The sequence below is a fragment of the Sylvia atricapilla genome, chromosome 1 (genome assembly GCF_009819655.1).
Source record: "Sylvia atricapilla isolate bSylAtr1 chromosome 1, bSylAtr1.pri, whole genome shotgun sequence".
Taxonomy (NCBI): domain Eukaryota; kingdom Metazoa; phylum Chordata; class Aves; order Passeriformes; family Sylviidae; genus Sylvia; species Sylvia atricapilla.
In genome coordinates, this window is record NC_089140.1 from 120,157,953 (window position 1) to 120,184,737 (window position 26,785).

Sequence of the window (26,785 nt, forward strand, 5' to 3'; positions counted from 1 at the left end):
AAGAAAAACCAGAAAATTAACCAGCAAAAGTGAGGCTTCTTTTTAATAAGACAACTGGGCAAAGGGAATTGGTACAATTCAAGCCAGAAAGTCAGACTAACACTTTATTTAACCAAGTAGCTCACAGCCTTCAAGATCAGAAAAGTCACAAGTCACAGACAGACACAGTCTAGGTTTGTCCTTTAAGTTAGTACAGACAAAAGCAAATTTTAACTCCTTGGTGATAACCATTTCAGCATTTCCATTGCCGGCAATGGATGTTATATCTTAGGAAAATCTGACTCCTGGTGGAAGAGGATTAAAAAATTTTAAATGTATATGAGCATTCTTGTTTAATTTCTCCAAAATATTCTCACTTCTAATTTCTAAAAATATTAGTGTTGATAGTTTCCTTCATTTTTGGATGAGACAAAAGCTATTCAGTACCAAGGTTTCAGTTTAAATTACATCTTAAAATATATTTGTGTTCTTTCTCTATCTCTTTATGGAATGACTCTCCTAATTAATTTTTTTAATGCTCTAGAAAAGGGTTAATATGTTAACTTTAAAAGAGGAAACAAAAAGACAATAAAGGCCTCCTTTTCACTTGGGTTTTATCTGTATTTGCTTTGGCCTGGGAGGGGGGGGACACACAGAAAATCAATCTTTTCATAAACAGTGTGGGTGAGACAAGAAAATGGCAGAGAAACGGCTGAGAACAAAACCCAATTCCTATTGACACTTGACATCCATGCTTTTGGTCTTGACAAATTTATCTAAAAAAATCCATTATCTACATATTTATATCCAACACATTGATAAGGCACTGCACAAGTCTGTGCACACGTGGCCTCATTCTTCACCAACAAGGCATTACTATCTTTCAATAGCATTTACCTTAACAATATGTAAAAGAATCATTCATTATTACAAATTTACACAAAAAATTCTTCCTGTACATGATTGTCTCAGTGATGTACCTATTAGTTTAAATTAGACATATTTTAAACTACTCTGTAATGTGCTAAAACCAAAAGTAGTTGCTGTACCATAAGGCAAAGGCTTATAATAGCCTTTAATCCTATTATACATATCCTCAGTTATATGATGTCAAAATATAGTCTGTTCATAAATAAGTAAAGATGTACAGAGTACCCTGGGTATGAGAAACCAAAACGTAAACCTTCTTTATAAGAAAATTACTCCACTGGTATTTTGTAAAATCTCAGTCTTCATTGTGCAATCAAGTTTGCTGTGTTGAAGAAATGGTGTGTGTCACATAGAGGCTAAATACTACAAAGCGTTTGCAGGTCCTTTTTCTTTTCTTCACAGGTATGAACCTCTTATTTCCTCTTCTTTTTTTTTTTTTTTTCTTTCTTTTCCATTTTATTTTTCCTTCTCTATTTTTTTTTGGTAGCAAATATGGTAAAGATGAGTTGTTCAAACACTCGCATGGCTTGTTTTCGTTGGACTCGCAGTACCGGAGCCCACAGCTGTTCTGAAGAAAAAGACATGCTCCTCCGTTTAAGGGTTAAGGGTTAAGACCAATTGCAGCTGTATGTCAACATGTTGAAATCACAAAGTTCTGTAGCCCAATGCTGACACAAGACACAGGCATCTCATCCACGGGCAGAAGGAGGCTCTGAGGTTTTGAAAGTGCTGCTAAGCTGCTACAAGTACTCCAGTTCCAAGGCATGGTGAAGGGCCATAAGGTCAGAGTGGCTCGAGATCCTCCAAAATGGCATAGCATGCTGTGAACAGCACAGACAACATGTAAAAATAACCCCAAGCATTCTGGTATTTAGACCTACCCTTTGTCTTTTACAGGGGTAAGAGAACAGTTGCGGGAGAGAAAAAGAGCTCTTAAAACCTGGAGTCCTTCATGTTTATGTCTGGTTTCTCTGGCCTACCCCCTAAGCATAAATTCTCAATAACAGCAAATCTATTTACAATAGGAACTACAGAAAACACATCAGGAGATCATAAGGAAGGGAGGGGCTTCTAATCTCTTTATATGAAAAACAGATTTCAGAACACTGCAGAAGAGAATATTACTTCTGGAAAAAAATAAACCAAATAACATACACATGAAGCGTGTGGGTAGTTTGAGGAAGGAAACAGAAAAAAAAATCAAGAAAGTGAAAGTGTTGTTTACTATCAAAATGTGTTTGATCCTTTTAAAAAACTAGTCCTGGCAGATGAGTTAAGAACAGAGAAATGGTGATTCGGAATAACTCATGTGTTGCTCACATCTTTTTGAAAAGATTTTTATCCCAGTGGCTTGTATAACATTGGTCATTGCTAACACTGATCTCAAAACATCTTTTCCATATGGGACATTAAAATAAAATAATATTTTTTTCCTTTTAGTTGTAATAAAATCTGTCTGGAGAACAAATACTTTTGCAAGGAACCTGGATAAACCAAAAACACAAATTCCAGGAAAAAGTACATATTACCTCATTCATGAAGGGTAAAAATGTGATTAATAACTACCTTTATACTTGAATTTAAGGATTATAATGTCAACAAGAACTTTTGAGTAAATTAAAAAAAAAGTATAATGATAAAAAGATAACCATCAGCTTTTGTCAGGAAATTATTCTATAAATCCAGTGGGAAAATAGTTTCAATTCAACAGTATTCTGGAGGCTAACAGGATTGTGTTCACCTTTTCATTGGGTCAGCTTGTGTCCTGGCATCTTTAGGAGGCAAACCACAAGCAATTTATTATCACATTAGCTTCTAAGTTCCCCAAGCATTTTATCTATGACTTCTTAAAGAGGCTTTCATCATCCTACTTCAGCAGCTCCTGAGTAAATTCCTAATTCCACTGAAATCAGTAGCAAAACTCCATCTCCTCTGTCACTTTTATTCTCCTCTCCTTTTTTCATTCTGGTCCTCTAAAAATTTAAGTTAGAGAAAAATTTGGAAAACAATGTTGAGCTCATTGATTCCAGCTGCATGTTTACTGTAATTCTTATACTTGTCTCAGAAGGCAAACACTTTAACACTCAGCCTATCATATCCTCTTTGATATTACACTGCTGATCTGAATAAAGATGCAATATGGACGCATCAGGACATGCCCACAATCAGAGTATGCCTTGCTTCTAGAGCAAAGGAATTTCTTCAGGAAGAAAACAAAATGATGTCCAAGAAAACACCATTGTAATAGTTTCTGTTCTGTTTTGCTTTGTGCTTGAGTATTAGAAAACCTTCAGAAACAGCTGACTGAATCTCAGCTTGAAGATAAATTCATGAGCGATGGCTGACGATGGAGAGAACAAAACAAACAAAATTCAGAGACAATAAAGGTATTTTTTAAAGAAAATGCTTATGATATTTCCAAATATATATATATATATATATACTTTTACAGATGGATCCTTTCCTTAAGAAGCAAATGTTAAAAACTGCAACACTTTTTTTTCCTACAGCTTCAATTTCAACTTCCACTGTACTGTCTCTGTGCTCCACCAGCTACAGAAAACAGATGCAGTTAGCTCACTCAGTTACAACTCCATGTCCCAGGGTCCTCCCTGTTACACTATACAGGCAGCCTACCCTCTGGGCTCTGTCAGGCCAGACACTGTTGCTTTCCAACTCACAGATTTCCTAAAGATGAACTTCTTGCATCATGCTCAGGAAATGAAGCAGCAAAAGCAATACGAAATAAAAATTACAAGTCATGCCATTCTCTGGACTTTGCAAAAGCTTCTGTGCACCTATCTCTAACTTAGGCTGCAAGATCTTTCTGGCAGAATTTCAAATACCTGATAGGGGTACTACATCAAGAACAAAGAGTCACAGGTTTGTGCATGCAGCAAATCCATGGTGCGTTTGCCAGATGACTGCACAGGTCAGCGATGCTCCTTTTTGTGTGAGGCTGCAGCTTCCCTCTTCTCTCTCAAACCCCTGCCATGGGGGTTTGAGCAGCCACACAGCTGCTTTCCCTGACAGCCAGCCATAGCTCCCTGCTCCTCCTCTTAGTCAGTTTGGCAGCAGGTCTGCTTTAGCCATGGGTCAGGGAGGTGTAAATAGCACACCTACGATGTGGCGTGGCAAAGAGTTTGGTGGACACCTGCATTTGCAAAGTGTCTCTGCAGAAGCCAAGTGTCAATGACATGGATGCCCTCCAAGGTCATGCAGCAAACCAATGAATAAGGAGAACTGTAGGAATAAATTCTTGGCTTCCAGCTCCCACTTCATGCAGCTCCAGCTTTATACTGCTTCCCTGGTAACAACCTCAGCATCACAGAGCATACACACACCAGGCAGAAAGGGCAGTTAAAGACTGATTGATTTAACAGAAGGTTTAGCTTCTGTTAAATCAAATTACAGCACCTCTTGCTAGATGCCCATGTGCAATATTGAGTTTTGGCTTACCCTGTTTATGGGTCAGCTGTTGATGGTCAGATTTTAAACCAAAACTGTAGGCAGTCATTATTTTGACTATTTATTTCTATCTCAAATTCAGTTAAGGGTCTTCTGCTTTATTTATGTCTGTGAAAGGAATATATCTATATTTACTCCACGCAGTTACAGCAGTGAAGTGTGGAATGGCAATAGAGAGTCCCATGAAAGAAAAGAGGTTGTGCAAATCTCAGGATTATAACTATTTTCAGTTCTCCTTCATGTAGGTCTAAAGGTCAGCTGCACACTCCCAAGAAATACAGCATGCCAGGGACATGGTGGCTGCATGGGGCTGGAATCTGCACTGATGCCCTGGGCATGGCTGAACATGGACAATTCAGATTTCTATCAGGCTGACCCTACAGTACAGCCTTCAGAGTTTGAGGAGGGGAAACAAACCTGATACAGATCTATATATATCTGAATGTTTGTGTGTATATATAGCGCCTCACACATATGTGCTCATATATATGCATGTGTCTTCATGAGGCATATACACTAATTTTCACCCCATCTAAGATAAGAAATGTTTGTATGAAACTAAAATCTTTAAAGTAACAAAGTTATAATACAAACCCTTACATATTACTCCTGTGTTAACTGTTGATTCACAACTATTCAGCCATATCAGAAGTGGCAACACACACCCGTGAGATGGAAGAACATTTTCTCTTACCAAATTACTTGAGATCATTTGAGAGAGCAAGAGATCTTTTGCATATATATGTAATAAATATTGCCTTTAAAAAGCCATCCCACTTAGCACACACATATCAGGCAGAACACTTCTATTCTGAGCTAAGCAAGAAATGCTAATCTTGCATTGGCTGCTGAGGGAGAATGAATGACAAATGTTAACCACTAATAAATAAGTGGTGACCTGAATGCAGTAGTATCTAATGGAACTCTAATTCCATTATTTCAACATCTTCCAAGTAAATATGAAGCTTTTGTCTTTTAAAAATCGTGAATTGTTTGGTAGATGATACTTAGTAGTAAAACATCTACAAACTTTTAAATTATTTGATTTTGCTGACATTTTGAAATTAAATACGGTGGCAAAATTTTGGTTTTGATGTAAAAAGCATAAAAAGGAAACTACAAATTTAGTAAGCCTAAAAATTATAGTATTATTAAATAACCTAAGATATTAAGCTAGTTTATTTCTGAAATAGAAGTAATTTTGTTTTTCAGCATGTACCTACTAAATGTACAAAGCTTCAGCTATTTTACTCTACAAAATAGAGTATTGCTATTAATACACATGCAAAACGAATCCATTTTTTTACAGCAACACCAAAAAGTGCAGACTATCTTCTATCCTCCTTCCCTTGAATACTTATTTATACAAAAAACTTACTCCTGAGATTTGTGATGGATTTGAATAGAAAACTCATCAGTTTTTTTCATCTTTCATGGTATTTTTGTTGTATTCCTGCCAGATTTGCTAAGCAGCCGTCTTTACTTCCTACCCCAAACCTGACCAGCACAGTGTGACTGTGAGCTTAAAAGCAGTGGCATATTGGATACCCATTTATATTCTATTTATTGCTCCACAAAGATTTATGATTTTTCCTCCAAGGCAGCATGACCATTTTGGAGACAAAGAGAGAAGCCCACTTGCCTAGGCTCTCTCGAATCACCTGATGTAAAATCCAGCTCCTCGGTGCAGAGGAGCCTTTGTCTCTTCTCACAAATTAGATATCCTTTGGAGAATTTCCCTAAGCAGAAAAACTCAGGAGCTGGGATTTTTCTATCTTATTAGTATTTCCTGAATGTGTCTCCAAAAGCAAAGGCAAAAGATGAGCACAAAACAAAACACAATACAACAAAACAAAACACAACAACAAAAAACCAACCTCCAAAACCAAAACACAAAGCAAAGCAAACCAAAATGCTGAGACAATGAAGTCTCTGGCAGAAACCCCCAGAACTTTATACTGAGAACAGTTTTGCCACCACAGTGGCACTCGCAGGCGTGTGGTGGCTCTGACCCACATGGCACTGGCACTGGTGCCTTTGGACTTTCACACTTGTTTCTCCCTGCCCTCCTCTCCCTCTTTTTCCTGGGGAAGCTGATATGCAGGTAGCAGCCTTTATGTGAACCCTGGTGTTACAGCCAAGCTCGCTGGTTGCTGCACTGATCCAGAAGAGTATGATGGCATTAGGTGGCATTAAAAAGTTTCTATTATCGAATTTTTATACTAATGACAATAATAAAAAAATTTTAAATGTGTCTTTTATTTTCCTACCGCTGTATTGACTCAAGATTTTCCACGAATGAAGGACATACATGAAAATCTTGTTTTATGATGAAGGAATTTATAAATGATCAGTAAATCATTTATAGACCTTAATTTTCTTACCTCCTAAGCTGAAAGTTCAACTTTTTTTTTACTCCACTGAATGAACATAGGATAAAAAAAAAATCTCTAATATAATAGGCTTGAATTTATATGCTCACTTGAAAAGATTCATTACTGTTTACATGTAAATAATAAACTGCTACCTAAAGAAGGGTATACTGTTTAAGTAGTGTAAAGAAATACACATATACTAATGGCTTCACCACAGGCCAAAGCCCTGCAGGAAAGTGCTGTGCAAAGGGGTGACAGAAGACCTGTCCCTTCTCTGGAGAATATAACAAAACCTGACATGCTGATGGGAAGCAAGGTGAGAAGGAACCAACTCCCAAGATTCAGGGGATAAGCATGACAATGGAGTACATCACAGGACAGTTATACCACTCTGGATTGCTTTGGGTAGTTTTGTGGAGGTAAAGATTCTGTTTTGTTTGTGTGCTCTCCTGAGAAGATCTCTGCTCTTGCAGGATGTGAAGGAAAAAACTAAAAAGGTAAATCCTGCATTCACAGTGCGAAATGGGGATTTCTTATTTGCTGGAGTAAGAAGCAGGACAATAATCATAGAAGCATTTTCCTAAATCAGATTGATAGTTTATGCAGAACGGCAGGGCTGCTGGTCTACTTATTGACTTCTCTGGCATTGCTGCAGCAGATAATTTAATCCAGAGCATCTAACATGCTTTCAACCTGAAAATTCCTTCCATCAAGAAAGAATACACACAAGTAATTGCACAAAGGAACTTTCTATACTGCTACTCCTCTTAGCGACTGGAAAGGCTTTCTCTTATGCTTTTCTGAATCATGTTTCCTGTTGAAAAAAGCATTGGAATAGATAATGTTACCAAAAGGACTACTCCTGCCATTATCATATACAACACTATTTCACCAAGCAACAGAAAAGGAACAAAGAGAAGGAATTTTCCCCCCCCACCCCCCGATCTTAAATACAGCTTTTAAAATGTAATCATTTGCAGCGGGAAAACATTTCTCTGCAAAGATGAAAGGCATTTCTGAAGGAGAAAGGAGCAAACTGTTCCCGTCAGCCCGCCAAAGGGACACATGAAACTGAGACTCTGCAAAGTGCTGGGACGAGCCGGGAACCTACCCGCAAGGCTTCAGGGGCACAAAACCCAGATTTCATGAAGCAAAACCAGTCAATGGTTGTTAAAACACCATGTGGACTAATTAGTTTCACTTCTTCAATTTAGAAAGTCACAGTGGAAAGAGATAGAAGTATCACAGAGAGTTTTGTGGTGAAAAAGCAGCTGTGTAAAAGCAATTTATCTGTGAAAGGAAGCAAGAATAAAAATGCCCATTTTCCTGCTCTTTCTCCTGTTATTCAAATAGCCAGGGTTATACCTCATTCCTCCAAGCAAAGGGTGTGTATCTGCAGACTACCTTGCAAGGCTAGAAATAATGCCTATTAATTGTGAATGGGAAGTGTTGCTTTTTATACAGCTTAATTCACATATAAAAAAAAAAAAGTGAATTTTTCCCTTCTTCTCAGTGTAAAGCAAAAAAATAATACGACAGTCAAATAGTACCCTCTGCTCAGTTATCGGAGATTACGAATGCATGCCAAGCCACAAGTTGTTGTCTGAATGAAGAATCCAAATTATGGACACACAAGAAAACGGAAATTCCTGTATACCTACTCCAGTCCTACATGTCTTTTTAAGGTGTGACATATACGTATTTCATACAGTCAAACAGCACACTGCCTTTGATCACTGGAAATCACCATATTTTGCTTACATTCATAACATCCTATGTGGTATTTTGGGTTGCCAAGGAAAACAGAACTATTAGTTTTTGGCACAAAAGCCAGGGCCCATTTTCTGGCCCCTTTTCGAAATACATCAAACATACATAATTTAATGTGTCTTTTGGAGAACAGCAGGGCAAATCATTATCTATAGTCTTACCCGGCTTTCTACTAGACCTGGTCAACACAGATTTTATAAGGCAAAGATATCCAACCTAAATGTCAATGCATGCTATCCCACGTTGAGGAAAAAACAATTTTCCAGACTCTTGAAACCAACCCTCACCAAAAGACGGTCATTACCTTTTTTGCGCCTTGTTCTTCTTCGACACCATCCCCTATAACGACATACACTACTTTTCTTCCAAATCTTTGAATTATTCGTTCAAAACAACTTTCTTTTCCTGAAAGAAAAAGATCAGGCTACTCAGGGTAGGTGGTGATGGGATGTCATCAAATAAATAACTTTTTAGCCTGGATCTCCCCAACCCTTGGAATTCTTGAGTAGAGCTACAAGATGAGAAGATTCTGTCCCTCAGGATGGTGTATCAAGGCCAACTGCAGCATAGACAGCATACTAGAGGTCCACAATTATGATCTTTCTTGTCTCATTCCCTAATATAACACAGGTTTTGTGGGGAATTTCATCATCGGGAGAATTATCTACCATTTGTTGATGACCAGTAGCCTGATTTGAGTAGATTGATTGAAGCTGGGTTGAAATTCTAGCTTTTTCTCTGAAACCTGTGACATGATTAATCACAGCTCCTAAAACAGTAGTAACCTGACTTAAAAGGTCACCCAAAAGATTTAGATTTAAATGCCTGTAATCCAATACATGGGCCATGTCCTTGATCCTGCACCGGGATCCACTCATAGGAGTCATTCCTTCCCTGCACACATCTAGGGAAATGATCTCAGTGCTCCAGCCCTTTGCACAAGTACCGCAAAATAATAGAAATATTAAGGGTTGGAACTGATCTTAAAAATCACCTGATTTCAACTCACCCTGGCATGTGCAGAGACACTACCACTATAACAGGTTATTCAAGGCCTTACCCAATCTGGCCTTTAACACTGCCAGGGTTGGGGTATCCATAACCTCCCTGGGGAACCTGTTTCAGTGTCTTACCACCCTTACAGTGAAGAATTTCTTCCTAATAGTTAACCTTAATTTCCTCTCTTTCTATCTGTTCCCATACTGGGAAGCTTCAGGTATGGTACTGAGAAGACAGAAAGAAAGCAAATGTTTAAACTTCAGCTTTCTCAAATGTCCCTATTCTGGAGGGCCACTTTAGTCTGGCCATGGGACATGCTAACCTGTGTGTTCACAGCAATGATGGGATAAACTGTTGTTGGGGGTTAGGTTTGTCCCTTTTTCACTCTAAAGAATTTTTTCCCCATAAGTTACCAAAGAGACCAAGTGCTGGATACTTATGAGTACAAACAAAGAGGTGGCCGAAAGCTGATTGGGGAGATTCTTTCTTTATTTGTTCTTTGATAACAAGCCAGCTGTTAAAAACTGGGTGGAGCTTATCTCTGCTCAGATGGGGCAGTGTTGCTTATCTCTGTTCATTCTTCCACTACCCTCATGGGAATACCTTCTGTTAATGGGCCATTAAAGCTCAACAGTGACATTACATCATACTATTGTAAGATACTCTACTCAGGGAGGAGGAGCCAAACCATCTTCACCTAGACAAAAAGGAGCCATGAGTGTCACCAGACATCCAGTGTTCCCACAGGACTCCCAAAGGAAGACTAGACCCATCTCTGGACCCTTGGCTCCACAGGATCATCGCTGCTTCCAACAGGACCACATCTGCCACTCCAGGAGGGCTTACTTTTGGACTGTTTCCAACACCCTGACCAACAGGGTGACAGGTTGTATTTCTGACTCTTTCAGAGTTTTCTAGGATTTCTTATTTGTTTGTTTGCTTATTCTTCTGTACTACAACATTTGTATTTTTAATATCCGTAGTAAATAACTGCTTTAACTATTCCCAAAATCTTTGCATGACAGCCTTTTAATTGCAAATTTATAATAATTTGGAAAAGGGGAAGAGGGGGGCTTACATTCCAAGGGAAATTCCAATCTTCCCTGGCAGATACCTGTCTATCTAAACCAAGACAACTGTGTTTTTTAAAAATAGTTATTTTAGCTAAAGAACAATAAGCATAAGAAAAACTAGGATGAAAATTAAATGAAGTTTTCTAGCCGTTACAGAAGGCAAGCTACTTAATGATACCATTTAACAGTAGCACTAGGCACAAGAAACCTCCAACACAATTATGAATCTAATTACAAAAATTTCTTCACAAAAATTTCCTGTTACAGTCAGTGACAGAACACATTTTTCCAACAACACCCTTCTATCTCATGTACGTGAAGTCACAAGTGAAGATTTATTAAAATATTTTTAATTAAAATGTGTATTTAAAGTATTATATTTCAAAGTTATAATTAACTATAAATTTTGGCAGAGGGCATTGTAACTTTAATATTCAGGAAACAGTTTTACATATTTTACGGGAACGCTTTCAAATTTCCCTGTAACACTCTGAACCAATTTTTATTTTGTCTTGTTTAAAAAAAAATCAAAAATATATCACAATTATTTTTTGAGAATTTGAGCTTGCTGTATTATAGATACTTAAGAACACATGAAAAATGCGTTTGTGTAGCCCACAATTATGAGGGAATATGAGAAAGAACAGATATGTCATAATCACATTAAAAACTACAAACACCATTGCCATCTGGTCTGGGGTACTTCTACATACTCAGAATAATATCTTTTATACTGAACCAGAAAACAGAAATAAACATTTGCCTGGCTGAAGCTTATTGCAGTCAGTATGAAGAAACATACATATAATTGCATTCTGTAGCAAAGCATTCTTGCTTCTGGTAAACTGTTCACCAAATTTTTTTCCAGAGCCCATGAAAACAAATGAAGCCAGGGCTTACCTTCACAGAATTTCTCCTACTGCTACTCCAGGGAGACTCCAGTTCTGTACTTACTGCCTATTAAAAACCCTTTTCAACTGCTACACAGCCCCACAGTTCTTAGAAACGATGAAAAAAAAGCAACTACATGTCTTCCTAACAGAGACTCTACCACTGGCAATAGAGATATACAAAGCTTTCTGTGCTGGATCATCACTCATTTGAAAAGCACTTTTAGGATGCTTTAGCAATGTTTCATGATGATCGGGTGTTACTAATCTCTGTATTTGCTACAGTGAAAGCAAGTTATAATTAAATATAGACTACAATGCCTTTTCTTTTTAGAAATACAGCTTTAAATGTATCACAACATGATGAAAATAGCTCACCTATTTTAGTTGCACTGTAAATATTCTCTATGGGAAATACAACCCCTAGTCCATACAACAAGACTTTTGCCAGAGCTGGAATTAGCTGAGTAGTTGTTACGAGAATGTTCACACAGTTTGTCCTATGGAAGAGAAAATGCAAATATCCTTTTTTAACACAGCAAAACAGAAAACAAAACAAAACAAAACAAAGCAGGAAAATCTTACCCCTGCCATCAGAATGCCTCAATATTATTATTGCCACTTAAAAAGAACATTTTTTTAACCACTGTACCAAGGAGCAAGGTGTGGCATGGTCAGATCAGAATAAGGAATGAGGATAAGGTCCTCTACCTTCAGCATTTTGCCCACCACATCAGAGGGCCTCTTTCAGATCATCATAATCAGACACCTGAGATCTTCCTTCATCCTCTTTAATACTCACCTCGAATGAATGAGGGTGAGTGCTTTCAGTGCAAGTGTTAACCAAGAATCAGTCAAAGCTTCAATTTCTGCTCTTAGTTGTAACCAAGCCTCTCTTTTTGCTGGACCAAGCAGACCTGTGGAGAAGACAAGGGCATGTCTGCACTGGTATTAAGTAGTGCTCTGTCATTTTCCTTTGCTTTCACTAGCTCAGACAATTTCCCGCACACTGCAGACTGAACAGTAACATTGCTATGTGGTAACACTACTAAACAGTACTATGTTATAAAAAAGGAGTAGAAACCAGCTCTTCCCATTTACGACCTCTTGTCAGTGTTTGTTAGGTACTCCAGAATCACTTGCCTCCAACATTATTTTTGTAGGTGTTGTATATTTCTTTTACTCGTCTGTAGCGGAAGGCCAGTTTCCTCATCCAGTCCACCCCTCCGCGCACGCCGGTGGCCAGGCACAGGTTGGCGCTGGTGGCAGCCGCAGGAAAGCCGTCTGTCCCGAAGTTATACGTGCTAGGCAGAGATAAAAAACCCCCATGGATTAAGAAAAGGCAACAGGCTCCACTGAACCACCAGCTACACACTTGGCTGCATTGCAAAGAAGACAGTGAAAAGGGAGGGGGCTACTGTGAGCATTCCAGCAGCCTGTCACTTGCCCAGGAGGGAGTTTGCAAAGCAATTTTTATCTTAATGAGTTTTCTTGTACCTTAAATCTTGACCGTTGTCGTCTGAAGATACGTCATCAATGTGAACCTGGTCGCATTCCTAAGGTGACAGAAAGATTTTATAATTTTCTTGATTTTGAAAATCCTGAAAAGAAAGCTATTAAATAATTTGTGAAAAGTCTAGTCATTTGGGATATTTTTAATTGTGGAAATCAGTAGATGGCAGTCTTGTTAAAACAACTGTTTTACCTATTCCTTGTGCTCGTTTCTTAGAATAAATGCACACCGTCATTAGCTACTACTGTTAAATGGCTTTCCAAAAACATGTTTTTGTGTTTAGAAAGGAAAGTGGTTAAAAACAATTAGCATATGTGTTCCATAAACGTGCTTGTAGCCTTTCAGGTACCTTAAAACATCATGCTGCTCAAAGCTGATTCAGTCAGTGCATAAGTGTAACTGAAACCAGACATTTTGGTAAATGTAACATATTAGAAAAATTAAACCTGATGCTAACCGCCAATGAAATTATGACCTCTGATTGCTGTTGAGCCACACACCAACACAGCCTGAGGCCAGTGTTTCAGAGGAGTGCAGATGAAAAATCTGTTCCTAGTTTGCCATTCATTTGAGAGTTGTGAGTTTCCTTCTCTCTCTTTGGTCTTAGTGCATGAAAGCAGCATGCCAAGATGAAGAAAATCTGAACAGAAATACCCAAATCAAACCATCTTTCTTCAGCAGCTTGTCTGCAAACTAACACAATACATTAAAAATTAGCTTTGTCCGTTGCTAAATTAAAAATTGCAATGCATATTGTTTATCCACAAAAAGTCCCATTAAAACATTACTATTAACATTTTAACTGTTGGCAGGAAAACAAATAAACCTCTGACACTCTAGATCAATATCAATTCAATGCTTGTAACAATAATGGATTTAAATTATTTTAATAATTTCCTTTTCTTTCTCCTAATGTGAAGCCCTATAACAAATACGATCTATTTTAAAGATGAAAATGCTGCACTCCTTTATTTTTGTGTTGCTTTCCTCTGAACAAATTTTTCTCTCTCCATGGATTTGTGAGGAAGGGAGGGAAGATAGAAGTGGAAAGAAACTCAAACCAGCTGTTCCCTAACAGAATTAAAATCATGACCCTCAACCCTTTTTCTAAAACATCTATTTTCCAGCCAACCCTCTCCCAGCAAGCAGCAAGCTCCAAGGAGGAAAAGACTTTGACCCTGTAACCTTCTCCTCCTCTCCTGAGGTCAACAACCTCAGATAAGAAAAAAGCTGAAGAAGCCTATGTGGCCTCACATGGTGGCTGTGGATTTTAGATTTTTGAAAACATAGGTTTGTGAAAAATGCCTCAGAAACTTGAAATGTTCTGAAGAACAAGGCGTGGCCTTTTGCACTTGTACAACATATTCTTACTGTAATGCTTACTCTCCTCTATCTTATGCATAGGTAGCTCGTGCTAAAGAGAGATGTAGGAGTGACAACCAGCACAGGAGAGACAGTGCTACATTTGCTCATATTTAACCAGCATACACTGAATTTCCTCCTCAGGCAGACAAAATGCATTATATCTACAGACACAGCTGAAACTGCAAGTTTGAACATATGTTGCCAGGCTTTGAAAATCAACTTGGCTGAAAAAGGAGCCAGAAGCTTCTTCAGCAAGTTATCAAATTCACATAATTCTTTACTATTTTTCTGTTTAAAACCTAGAGCAAATGCCCATCCAAATGCATACCACATTAACGATTCAAATATGAGCTGAGTGTAAGCTAAAAAAGCAACACCCTCCTGAATTCATTAGTTTTCCCACTTTAGTTACTCTTCTGTTGCTCAGTGATTTCTCCTTCTCCAGCTTAGAAACTATGAATGACAACTGTTACAAGCTACCAGAGAAGAGGACTCAAAATGGAAATATGTGAAAACCAAACTATTTTTTTAGTAACCACAAAACTAAAGGAAGGAGTAGAAGGTCATCCTCTCAAAGGAGCAGATAGAAGAAGGAATAACTCAAAAAATTTGCAAACTCAACTCTCTCAGGGAAAAGATAGAGGCAGGAAGAGTGAGACCACTACATCTTAGATACCAGAGAGAACCTGGGGACTTGGAACTTTAATTCACAGTGCAAGATCTTAGGACCGTCACAAGCCCTGTATCATGACATCCCCTTCTGTCTAACCTCCTGCTTGGTAGGGTAGAATGTGAGAACTGCAGTGATACATTAGAAACAGAAATTGTGGCATAAGAAGAAAGAATTATTTTGGAGAGAAAGCCCAGGAAATAAATCTGAGACTAAAAACTGGTAGGGAAAAGGTGCAGAAAGTGTGTCAAGAAAGCAAGAAAAATGAAGAAAATGTCACAAGCATCACAAATTTCAGACAAAATACTGAATATAGTAAGAGGGAGATAGAGTCCTCTTTTGTCAGGAACAAAAGAAGCAAAAAAGTCTGGAGGGGAACAAAGCACAAGAGATACATGTTATAATTTGGTAAGGATTAAAGCCCAATGTGATTGACACTGTGTTACAGCTAAAGGGAGGTCACAAACAGTGCAGGACTGTTTTGTTCCTTTTGAGTGGCAGGGCACGGCTTTGAGGCTAAATGTGAGCTTTGAGTGCCAGGTATTTTTTCACGCTGTCTAGCTGACTTCGGCTTTGAGCTAATGAGTGATGGCTGCATTTTTCAACCCCTGAACATGGTAAGGAAAAACACTCATTTAGCAATTGCTCTTTTAGCAGGGAAGTTATTTAGGAGTAATTCTTCAAAGAAGCCAATTACCCTCCCATCATTAATTGATGTGGTCCATCCTTCCTTCAGAACCCCTTGTATTTGTTTTCACCTGCTTGGTTTCTGTGTGGAACATTCTGTTTGTGAGCTACCTGAGACACTGCTCAGACCAGATATGAACAATCACACACAGAGTCAACAACTTAAAGTAGCAGTTAGCTCAATATGCACCATAATCAGGGGTATGGTAAAACACTGCCCAAGAAATAAAGTATCCCTTCCGACCAGAATGTTTTCCCAAATATATATAAACACACAGACTCTAAAATCCTCAAGTACTTCTCAGAAAAGCTTCTGTGAGGGGATCTGACTTACAGCAAAATGGCCATCCAGAAACATCAACAACAAAAGTTTGTTTGCAGCTTCACCATTTCAAACTTCCACAAATGTATTTGACATTTTTGTGAAATTTTCATAGGAAATACAGTACTAGAATTCTCTCCCTAATTTCTCTGGCAAAGTGATCTCTCAAACAAATACTGAAAGTCCCTATAGAAACACTGTTATTTATGCAGATGTATTTTATTATGACAGAATCAGTTTAGAAGTCAAATCCAAAGCAGAAAATTAAAATTGTGGGATTCTCTTTAAAAATAGGCTGAATTGGCAAGTGAGGAACAAAATATCCTGTGGCTTACATATAAAGCTTATGCAGCTAGCTGTGTTTTGCTCCTAAATGTGTTGACCTTGCAACTTCAGTGTATCCAGTCTAAAATCTTCAGGAGGAACTACAAGTGATAACACGTTTGTACTGAAGATTTGTATTTCAGTCAGACAGGCTGAGATGCAGCTCTGCACTTTCGGATCAATCCCTGGAAAGCAAAATGCACTTGGTATTGTTTAGAAAGAATACTTTCAGGGAAAATGGGAGTATCAGCATGTGTAACCTGGCAAATCTACTTCATAAGAAGTTACTGCCCATGCTGTCCTTTTTTGCTCTTTCATGCAGCTGGCTTGCATGGATCCATGTGTTTGTGTCCCTCAGACCTTTCTGTGCCACAGCTGGTAGCTTAGCTTGAATCCCCTGCAGCAGCTCAATTAAACCAACAGATGTTGCATGGAATAACTGAGACTTGTTTCTCCATTCCCTTCCATCAGCTCAGCTTTGGGGCTCGAAGCAGCAGCAGATCTCTGCTTGCAGGAGCAACTTAAAGCTGCCACAATCATTTGCTAAGTGCGTGTCTCCAGTGAAATGCAGCAAGCCAAAGGCAAACAGCAATCAAAAATGAGTGACTAGGTGAGTCTAGCCTAAGATTTGTACATGGAAAGCTTATGTCTTCTCCCTCCTCCACTCCCAAAGCATTTGTTAACTTCTTCCTGCTAAGTTTTCCTCCTTCTCTTTTCTGTTTTTGTATGACAAGCCAAAAGCTCCCAGAGATGCTCCACAGTCATCATTCACAGCTCTTAAAATGCCTGGACCTACGTAGTCCTCTGGAATCATGCCTTTAAACTAACTTAGAATCTTTATAAAGATTCATATGCAAAGCATTAACTTATGGCAGAAATGTTCTGCAAATATTTATATTACTTTGCTCCTTGACTACCACCCGTCAGGTTGTGTACTTCTGCCATAATTATGTAAAATATGCTTCCCTACTCAATTTACTGTAGGAAAATTAATAACAACAATAATAAAAAAAAGAGATTAAGGCTGTTATAATAGTTCTCTTACCCGTGCCAGTATTTCATGCCAAGTGGAGTGACGCAACAGCTAGCATGCTGATCCTCTACATTTCTGTGTTACAAAACTAACAAAAATAAATCTCATAATTCTGCTGTCTTTGAATAAATACTGACATAAGGTAACTCTGGAAAAGTCTGCACATTATAGAGAGGAATAATGTGAAGAATATTAACATAACCTCAGAGGATGCTGAAGTATTACAGTTTCAAATCTGCTGATTATAGCTAAAATACATTTCCACATTTGGTTAATGTTCTTAATTTACTGTGAGAAAACTAACACCACACTGCCAACTAATTGTTCCAATACCTTAGTCTGCAAAGTCAAATGAGAGACGGAAAAAAATCCTGACCAACAACTACCCTTCAGAATGAGCTATTTTCATTTTGCCTTTACATCAGCGGGCCCATTGAGACATCCTGGAAGCTGGCCAACTCACAGGAAATGATTGCTGGGATTCTCTGTTCCTCTCATATCTGTCATTATGCAATTATATCCACTGTTTCATTTTCCCTACTGAACAGTAGAGAAATTTGGTCATGTACATGTGAGAACAGATCTAGCAAAACAAGTTAAAGATGCAATCCTTTATAAATGTGATGTATCTGTTATAAAAAAAATAAAATTAAAAAAAATCCCCAAGTGTACACTGCTGTATTTTTAATGCAGGTTTTTACGACAGCAGTACCTCTGTTTATGTCTTTTCCAGGAGTAAGATATATACCCTTTCAGTTGTATATACCCTTAAAGACTATTATCTACTCTACAAATACTCATCACTCCTATTAGCCATCACATCATGCTTCTTTGGGAATCACAGAGTTACAGATTGCCTTTTTTTTTTTTTCCAGGCAACAATACCGTATTTCAAGGCTAGTTTGTGAACAACCAAGTAACCCCGCCCCTCCTCATTCTTTTTTACTCATAGTTGTGACCACATGCAAGGACCCCAACACTATTTGCCGGCGTTCATTTGGCTTTAGAAGTAAACCTCTGTTTTTCACTTGACTAGGAGGATAAAATCCTTGGTACGTAGAGGCTGGAAAATCGAACAACAGCCCATCTATATCCTCTGTGTGTGTGTGTATATATGTATATATGTGTGTATATATATATATATATACATAGTATGAACTGTGCCTAATGCTTCTCTACTGTACTCCTGTGCTTGCTAAATATACTAAAGCCTCTGCCCTTCCTCTCGAGCCGAGGCAACAGAGGCTGAAGTGCTGGACTTGCTCACCCGTCATCGCGGAGCCCCTGTTAGCACCCGGCACAAATCCATGTGAAAGAGCAGGGACTGCAGTTCGCAGCTTCTCAGCCCTGGCACTCCTTTGGCAGGACCTGTCATCTCTGTCTAGCCTGCACTTTGTGACCCTAACATTTTCTCTTCTTTCCCACCACAATTATTCAGTGCTGAAGAAAAAAGGTGCAGATTACCTGTGGGTCAGGCACAGGATATTAAGAACAAAGAGAGTTCTTGAAATCCACTTCATTCTGTCTGACAATTTGTGGATGAACAGTTAAGGAATTAAATTGGGCTGTGAAGGCTTTCAAAATGCTCCCATTTTAAACTTAAGACTATAAAGAGAAGCTTATAGGGTAAAAAAAACCCACAATAACCCTACCAAAACCCCCCAAAATCTTTTATTGTTAAACAGAACACCAGAACAAAACAATAAATTTATTATCTATATAAATTATTAGCTGTTATAAACTCTGAGGACTAAGAACTGAAATTATTTGCAAACCTTTTTTCACAGCCAATGACTTTAAAGTACTCCCCTGCACTGAACATGTAACCCTTTTATAGCACACAAGGGATGCCATTCTTTTCTAAGAGAAAAAGGTGATTAAAATCCTGTTTTGCTTGTTCACATCAACAAATGCATTTGGATCAAATATGATACTCCTAAAGTAAACAGTGTATATTCCAAAATAAATACAGATCTTATTCTGCAACTTTATTGTTGCAGAAGTGTGTTTATTGAAGTAGCTATGCTAAAACCAAGGTTTACATTTTCATTTCAACTACACCTTGTAACTGGAAGAACCCAATTTAAAATAAAACATGACCTAGAGAAGTATCTATATGGCAACTACAGTGGATGGAATAGAGTGCCTCTCTAACAATCAGTTCTTGCTCCAACTCTGACAAGTAATTTGTTATTGTATTCCCTTATATTTTGCAGGAAAAGTGAAGGGAAGAGGGGGGATGCCAAAGATAGAGTTTTACCAATAGATAGAAACAGCTAAATAAAACTCATGTGTATCTGCTCGAAGAGTCTGTTCTCATTCCTGGAGAGAACAGTGTTAAGTTCAAAGTGTCAAATTAACTGTATTTTAAGTGCAGCACTTCACATGCAAATACTTTCTTTATTATATGATTCCTATTATCTGCTAATATATACTTTTGCAAAGAGAAAAGAATTCTATGACTAATGGGAGACAGTGAAAATAAGATATGAAGCTATTTTAAGAAGTAAAAAAAGCCATGAATCTCAACAGAATGTAGTGGATTATTCCCAAACTCACTAACTTGAAAGTGTACTTTTAGGAACATATACAACATTTTGTTGAAACCATACACTAAAGATTGTTAAAATATATTTAGATTTTAAAAATTCAACTTATGAAAAGCACAATTTTTTTCACAAAAGCCTTAAAATGTCTCATTTCTCTGGAAATGAGGGGTTCATGTGGAAATTTTCACAGCTGTGTCTTTCAGTTCCAGAGGAACTTGCAGGGCCTTGGTGCTGCTGATAATCTTCTAAATGCATATGTTTAAAATGAAAGCTGCAATGCTTTGAGTGAGTGAATGTCCCATCTTTGTAAGTGTCTGCTAATAAGGCAAAGACAGGGTTTAAAATTCTCTCTGCTAACCTTGCCAGTATGGACAGCAAAAGCACTTTCTTCTTTGGGCAGCCTGAAGACCTTTCCACAACAGTTTGAATTTTCTCTTTCCTTTTCTTTCCCACTCCCAGTGTTGTGGGGCAGATGTTGGCCTCTGTGCTTCTGCTCAATGGCAGAAGCAGGGAGTGAGCTGAGTCTTCACGGCCTTGCCCAGCCAGAGCAGAAGACAACTATCCTTTGCCAGAGCTCTAAAAGTGCCAGCTAGAGAGATAAGAGCTTTTGTGCCATCTTACAGCCTGTGGTGGTTTAACCCCAGCTGGCAACTCAGCGAGAAGCAACAGAAAGCTAAATAAAGTGATAAAGTGAGTCTATGAGCATGGTAGGCTCCTGGGTATTTCAGCTCAGCTGTACATGTGCAAAGAACAACCCATGTGATCCTTTTTAGAAAGGTAATAGTATAGGCTCCATTTTTAGTGGCACCTAGCATGAACATACTTGTCATTTGCCATATGAAAGAAATTAAGTGGTTAATAAGTTGCATAAGCCTATAGGAATGGTCTTCTCAAGTGAGCAAAGGAGATATTTGTTATTCTTTGTAGCTCTAACACTCAGGAACTACAGCAGCACATTCCACAACAGCCAGGCATCTTGCATTTCAGATGGGTTGAGGCTTTTAGCTGTGTTTTGCACACACCAGCAAAGCCACAGTTCTGCCTGAATGAAGACTTTGTTTTGCATTTTTGTTCATTCACCTACAGCTACATGTGTGATGTCATTTAGTCACACATTGATGCAGTGGAACTTCATGAACTTTCTACAAGTCACTCTTGGTAGTAGTATCACATAGATGAGAAACTGTTTCCAGTCATTCCCTCACACATGTATTAGGGGAAACTCTGTGCCGTGATTTGTATTTCCTTTCCTCTCTCTACCCTTCCTTCCTGCACTGCAGCTGAGCTGTTCTTGAATTGCTACTGTGGAAAATTAAATGCAAATAGATGGGCTTTGTGTCTCAGCCTGAATGTGCAAAGAGAACTGCTGTGATGCCTGCTGGAAGGGAGTTCACAATTGTTGATGGGTTTCTAAGAAAGTGAACTTGTCTTTGCCAACTCTTTATAGAACTTAAAGTGCTTTAAAAATAAGGTTTATAGCTCTAAAAATAAATATAATGCTGTTAAAAGGTTTTGGAATAATTACATTTGGCTTTCCCAGAACTCTCTGTTGATGAAGGAGAACTATCAGAAGTTGATTCACATGCTTGTCATAAAGCATCCCTAGCCACTATCTGGACAGGAGGTTCCCATTACAGACATCCCAAACATTGGAGGAGGTGAATTTTTATTTCAACCAAACGAGAAGAGTAATTTTTGAATAGATATTCCTCTGTAGGGACCTGATGACTCCACTCTGGGTGACCAAAGATTTGTTCAGCTGCCATCCTTACGGTATTTGTGGGTGGCAGGAAAATAGTTCAGTCAGCTCTGTTTGAAGCTTACCTCTCCCTGAAACCCTTTCTTGTATATCACCAGGAATTAGGCTTATTCAACAGTATTTCCTCTAATTGCTTATTTTTTTTTGAGTCTGATGGTCCAGAAATCTATTTTCAGTATGTTATACAGTCCTTTCTATGTTTGGTGTTTTTTTGTTGTTGTTGTTGTTTTTTTTAAGAAGTGACCTTTGGTGTTTCTTATTCACCATCTAGCTAGTCAATTAAGAAATGAAGAGCCAAAGGTTTGCTAAGACTTTTCAGGATCCATCCTCCAATCACAGCGAGATCAGAAGAACTCTGCTAAAAATCACATTTGTGCTTCATGGAAAACAGGTATTTCTCAGAGCAGTAGAACTAGACCTAGAGGTCTGAATATGAACTTCTGTTCACTGTTCATTGCTAAATGAAGGTCATCTGGCAGAAACAATCATGAATGATTACATTTAACAGCCACCAAGTGCTGATTCCACTTTCAACTCATCTTTATCATATTTTTTTGAACACTCTTCTCAAGCAAAAAGTTTTCCTTTCATAGATTGCTTTTAAAATATCTCTATTGAAGAAACATTTCTTAGAATATTAAAGAATGTACATGTTATTTTTCTATTTTGAAAGAAAGTGAAATGTAATTTTCTAAGAAATTTATTTTCTTTGGCATCATCATGATCAATATTTACTTTTAGGCAAGTAAACCTATCCCTTTATTTCAACAGTGGTTGACCTCCATCTATCAACAACACAGTTGCTTTATAATGAATTCTTTTTTACTGACATTGACACATCTAGGTTGATTTTCTTCCTTGCTGGCACATCATTGATGATCCCAGCACAATAAACAAATTTGGTTTTTGACTGTTGTTCATTGTTTTTACAATGAAAAATACCCGAGGTTTTGCAAGACTTGCTTTTCCTAGACAAGTTTGCAAATCAAAAGTTTAAAATAGAACTGGGGTAATTGTCCATGAAGAAAACAAAGAGCAGGAGATACTCAAAGCTGTTGTGTTTACTTCTCTAAAAGAGCTGCTACCTATTTGGTTTTAAAAAAAACCTCAACCAAACAACACAAATAATAACAACCCCCTTCATATTTCAACAACTTAACTTAGGAATGGTGGAACAACTAAAACTCACAAGGTTGCTGTGTGGTTGTACAAGAATTATTAAATTCTATGTAACTTTAATCCTCATTTTGAATGGAAGACAATACCAGCTCTAGTACTCGTGCTGCAGACCTAATCAATGGGTTAATCTTTTTAGCATTCTTAAAGCTTATCACAAAACAAATGTAAATTAGATAATTGTTAATACTAAGTTCATCAATATTTTAATGCATTCTCCATCACAATTTTCTGCTAATAATATAATTTCAAAAACCATCAAGATATAAAAAATAGACAACTGATATGAGAAATAATAGAATTTTTAAAACTTATATTAGCAAACATATTATAGCAAATAATTATACAATTATATTGAATTCTAATACAGTGATTTTTTTTCCTTCCTCCTGAATTATTTTAATTCATATCTACTAATATTTTATGTTCTGCCGTGGACTTTGGTATGACTTTGAGATAATTTTACTGATTTCTGAAGCATTTTTTCACACCCCTGCAACTGAAAGCCTAGAGGTCTCACTTGCTTTATGGTCAAGAAGAATGAGCTATTAAATAATACTCACAATCACAAGCAACATGTTTTGGAACAGCAGTACCTAGAGGGGCAATACTCTGATTTACTGTTGTTCTGATTTCTTCTTTTTCAATGGGTTTCCACATCATTTTGTAAACATAATTTGTCACCAACACCAGCCAGAGTTCTCTGTAGCTACTTTTTGCCTTTCTTTCAGATCTGTTATTCCTGCTGAGAGAATCTACTAAAGAAGAATTTTTCATACTGACACCAACTGTAGTCTTGCTGTGAATAACCACATTCCCATAAAAAATCATTCCATTTATTGCAAAGTTGTTGGCAGACCACAGGAATAACAGTCAACTCAGGAAACCTTTTATCCTGAAATCACACAGCTTAACCCTTTGCATGACCACTCATAGTTTATATATAAAAGCTGTATTTTATGTATAACTTTTATGTATTTGATTTCTTAGTAAAAGCTTTTCTGTTGTTAGCAAGTTTTTAAAATTATCTTTTCACAGTACCTCATTTAAATAACATTTAAATAATAATTTTAAAAAGGTTGTATTTGAATTAGTCAAATAGTATTAAGGGATTTTTCTCAGTATACATAGTTGTATTAAAAATTAGAGACTCTTTCTCAATACATGAAATATTAATACCATTTGAGTGTGGCTTTGATTATAAAGTAAAAATTTGCATTCATACAAAACTTTTTTATGTTTTCTACTTTCCTATGGTAAAAAAAGATTCACGAATTTACAATATAATGAAAAAATTAGAAACAAAACCTGTTTGCTTTATAATTTTTTTTGTGGAAGATACTTCTGCTAATCATTATATTTGCTGTGTTAAACACCAAACTAGTGGAGATTAGATTCAAGAAAGTGTCATTAGTTCTGTTAGTTAATCCTCTTGACAGTTTGGGAGTCAGAGGTTGTATTGCTTGCATTCAAATTTCTGTCTGAATTTATTAAACTGATGGAACAACAACAAAAAAAAGTGGTGTATGTTTTCACTGTCTATTTTGTTCTACTTGTAAATCTTTGTTTGGAGGTAATAACAGCTTGATTTATGCTTTATTCATTTGATCAAGGCAATAATGGGAGTTTTGGACTTCTGAACGCACCTTTAAGAAAAATATATACATTTTGCTCCAATAAATGAATTCAAATATTTTGGTTTTAAACTTTTCAAAGTCGAAGAAAATTCCTAGAAACTCCTCTTTCTCGTGTTCTAACTGCTGCTAAAACTGTCTCTCCCCCTTTCCCAGCAGTGCTGGGGAAAGAGTTATTCCCCTGTGTATCCATACTTCACATTCGCAGCATGAATTATACAAATATGCAGAAGAAAAAGATGAGATCTTTTAACTGATTGAAGTGATTTTCTACAGTTCAGGAAGCATTATTTGCTTAGATAAAGCTGATCTTTCTCATAACAGCATTTCAGCTGAGCCAGTCCTCGTGTCAGCAGTCTGTCCCTGCTGTCAGTGAACACACATGAGCTCTCATCTCCTGACTGCACAGAGCTACAGGAAACCTTCACATAATGCCTGGACTGCCTTGTTCTGACCGCACAACGATCTTGGAAAACGCCCCCCCCCCAAAAAAAAAAATCAATGCTCTATTCCTTCAATACCTCATTGCTTCTTTTGTTAAATGTCTTGTTTACATTTTTTTAAGTCCTCATTAAAGCCTCACGCTTTAGCAACACACTTTGAGTCTACTATAGGATCACCCAGCCTCCTGAACATATCTAAAGAAAAATTTTATAAATGCAATTAACAACAAAAATTAGTAACAAAATTAGCAACAGTCAAATTTTACTTTAAACCATGCAAAAATGGAAGTGATACTGCAATGAGCAAGGAAATAATGCTCTCCCCCATTCTTTACAGTTTCATTAGACCATTGAACTGGATGAAATTCAGATAGAGGCCTTATTGTAACTACACTGAAACAGTAGAAATCTCCTGAGACTGTGAAACTCAAACATTTTGGGAACCAACTTCAAGCACTCCTTCAGTGCTTTTGTAAGAAATTGAATGAAAGAAACTTCTTAATTTTTGCCCTGTGGAAACATTTTAATATAATTGCTACCCAAAACCCAAACCAACCAAACAAACAAAACAACCTAAAAACTCAGGACAGATATGTTTAAAATTCATATGCATGCATATTTTCTTAACATTTAAACTTCAATCATAGCACTCACACATAACCACACCAGCATAAGTGGCTTTCATGGTATCAAACAACTTGTAAACAACTTTGTAAATCCATGCCAAAATTAAACCTAGGCTGACAAAATTGATAGAAACCACCTACCATGCTAAGATGCTTAAGCTGTGGTTTCAAATCTTTGTACTTATGTGAGGATTGGCTAATGTACTCTCATCCTGCAAAATAGCATAGTAAGGATGACACTTAGTTTGACGTAGCTTTCCTAAAATAATTACATTATGTAATTTTCAGAGACTGATCACTCGAAAAATTAACCTGACTAATTCAGATCTGAGATTTTAAAATGGTACCTATGGTAATCAGGAGATATTTTTCTAAAGGTGACTATTATGCTCCCTTTAGTTTGCCTTCCGGGCTTTTGTATTGGAAGAGCCCAATGAGAAAAAAATATTTTGCCACAAAGTAGTGGAATCAGCACAAAATAACTTCATTATGTGAATAGAAAGGGCAGGCTGTGAAAGATATTTGAGTGTAAATTAATGTTGATCTTAGCTGGAATAACTTGCACTCTTTAGCACTTGCAGCTGCACCAGGGACTTGACTGGCTATATGAGATTTTACACATCTGTCAGCTTAATCAGAGACCAAAACACCAAATCTACTGTTCAGGAATGTTATTTGAATTTATTAAACTTTTTAGATTATAAAATAATAACGGAATACTTAGTGTTGTGAACAAGTCGTAACTACAGTCTTGACATCTACAGCAGTACATAGGATTTTGTTCAGCGTTATCAAATTCATAATATTTAAATAAAATAGTTTATTTTATTTAAATAAAAGTTGCTTACATCAGTTCCATGAAATATTAGAAGCCAAAGTGAAGCCTCTCGAGACAAAAATAAAAGGAAAACAATATAATAATTAATACATTAACTGCTTTTACCATTAGTATCAACTATTTAATAATTTATTTGACATTACTGCTCTATTGTTTCAGATAATTTAATTAATACAATGAACCTATTCAAATCTGAAATGACAATTCTGGCACTAAGAGGCCCTCAGGATGAATCACATTATTACTTAGTTTTGGATCTAATATGATGAACCATCAAGCAGTGGATTGCATCTGTGCTTAGAGGACAATTTGCACTGTAGAAAAGCTCTGTGACACATATCAGCAACTTTGCAATCTCTCAA

The 26,785-nt window shown here is 37.3% G+C and overlaps 1 protein-coding gene across 2 annotated transcripts in view; it reads right to left on the reverse strand.

The window, feature by feature from the left end:
• Positions 1-692: 692 nt before the first annotated feature.
• The window catches only part of EYA1 (EYA transcriptional coactivator and phosphatase 1), an 83,212-nt gene continuing 57,119 nt past the window's right edge, over positions 693-26,785 (reverse strand). For both annotated transcript variants that reach the window (XM_066332272.1, XM_066332264.1), the window contains 6 exons: positions 12,982-13,040; positions 12,628-12,788; positions 12,287-12,401; positions 11,863-11,984; positions 8,827-8,927; positions 693-1,730 (listed from right to left, as the gene is read on the reverse strand). In XM_066332272.1, the coding sequence (XP_066188369.1) occupies positions 1,650-1,730; positions 8,827-8,927; positions 11,863-11,984; positions 12,287-12,401; positions 12,628-12,788; positions 12,982-13,040 (639 nt within the window). In that variant the 3' untranslated portion in view covers positions 693-1,649. The remainder of the gene's footprint in view (positions 1,731-8,826; positions 8,928-11,862; positions 11,985-12,286; positions 12,402-12,627; positions 12,789-12,981; positions 13,041-26,785) is intronic.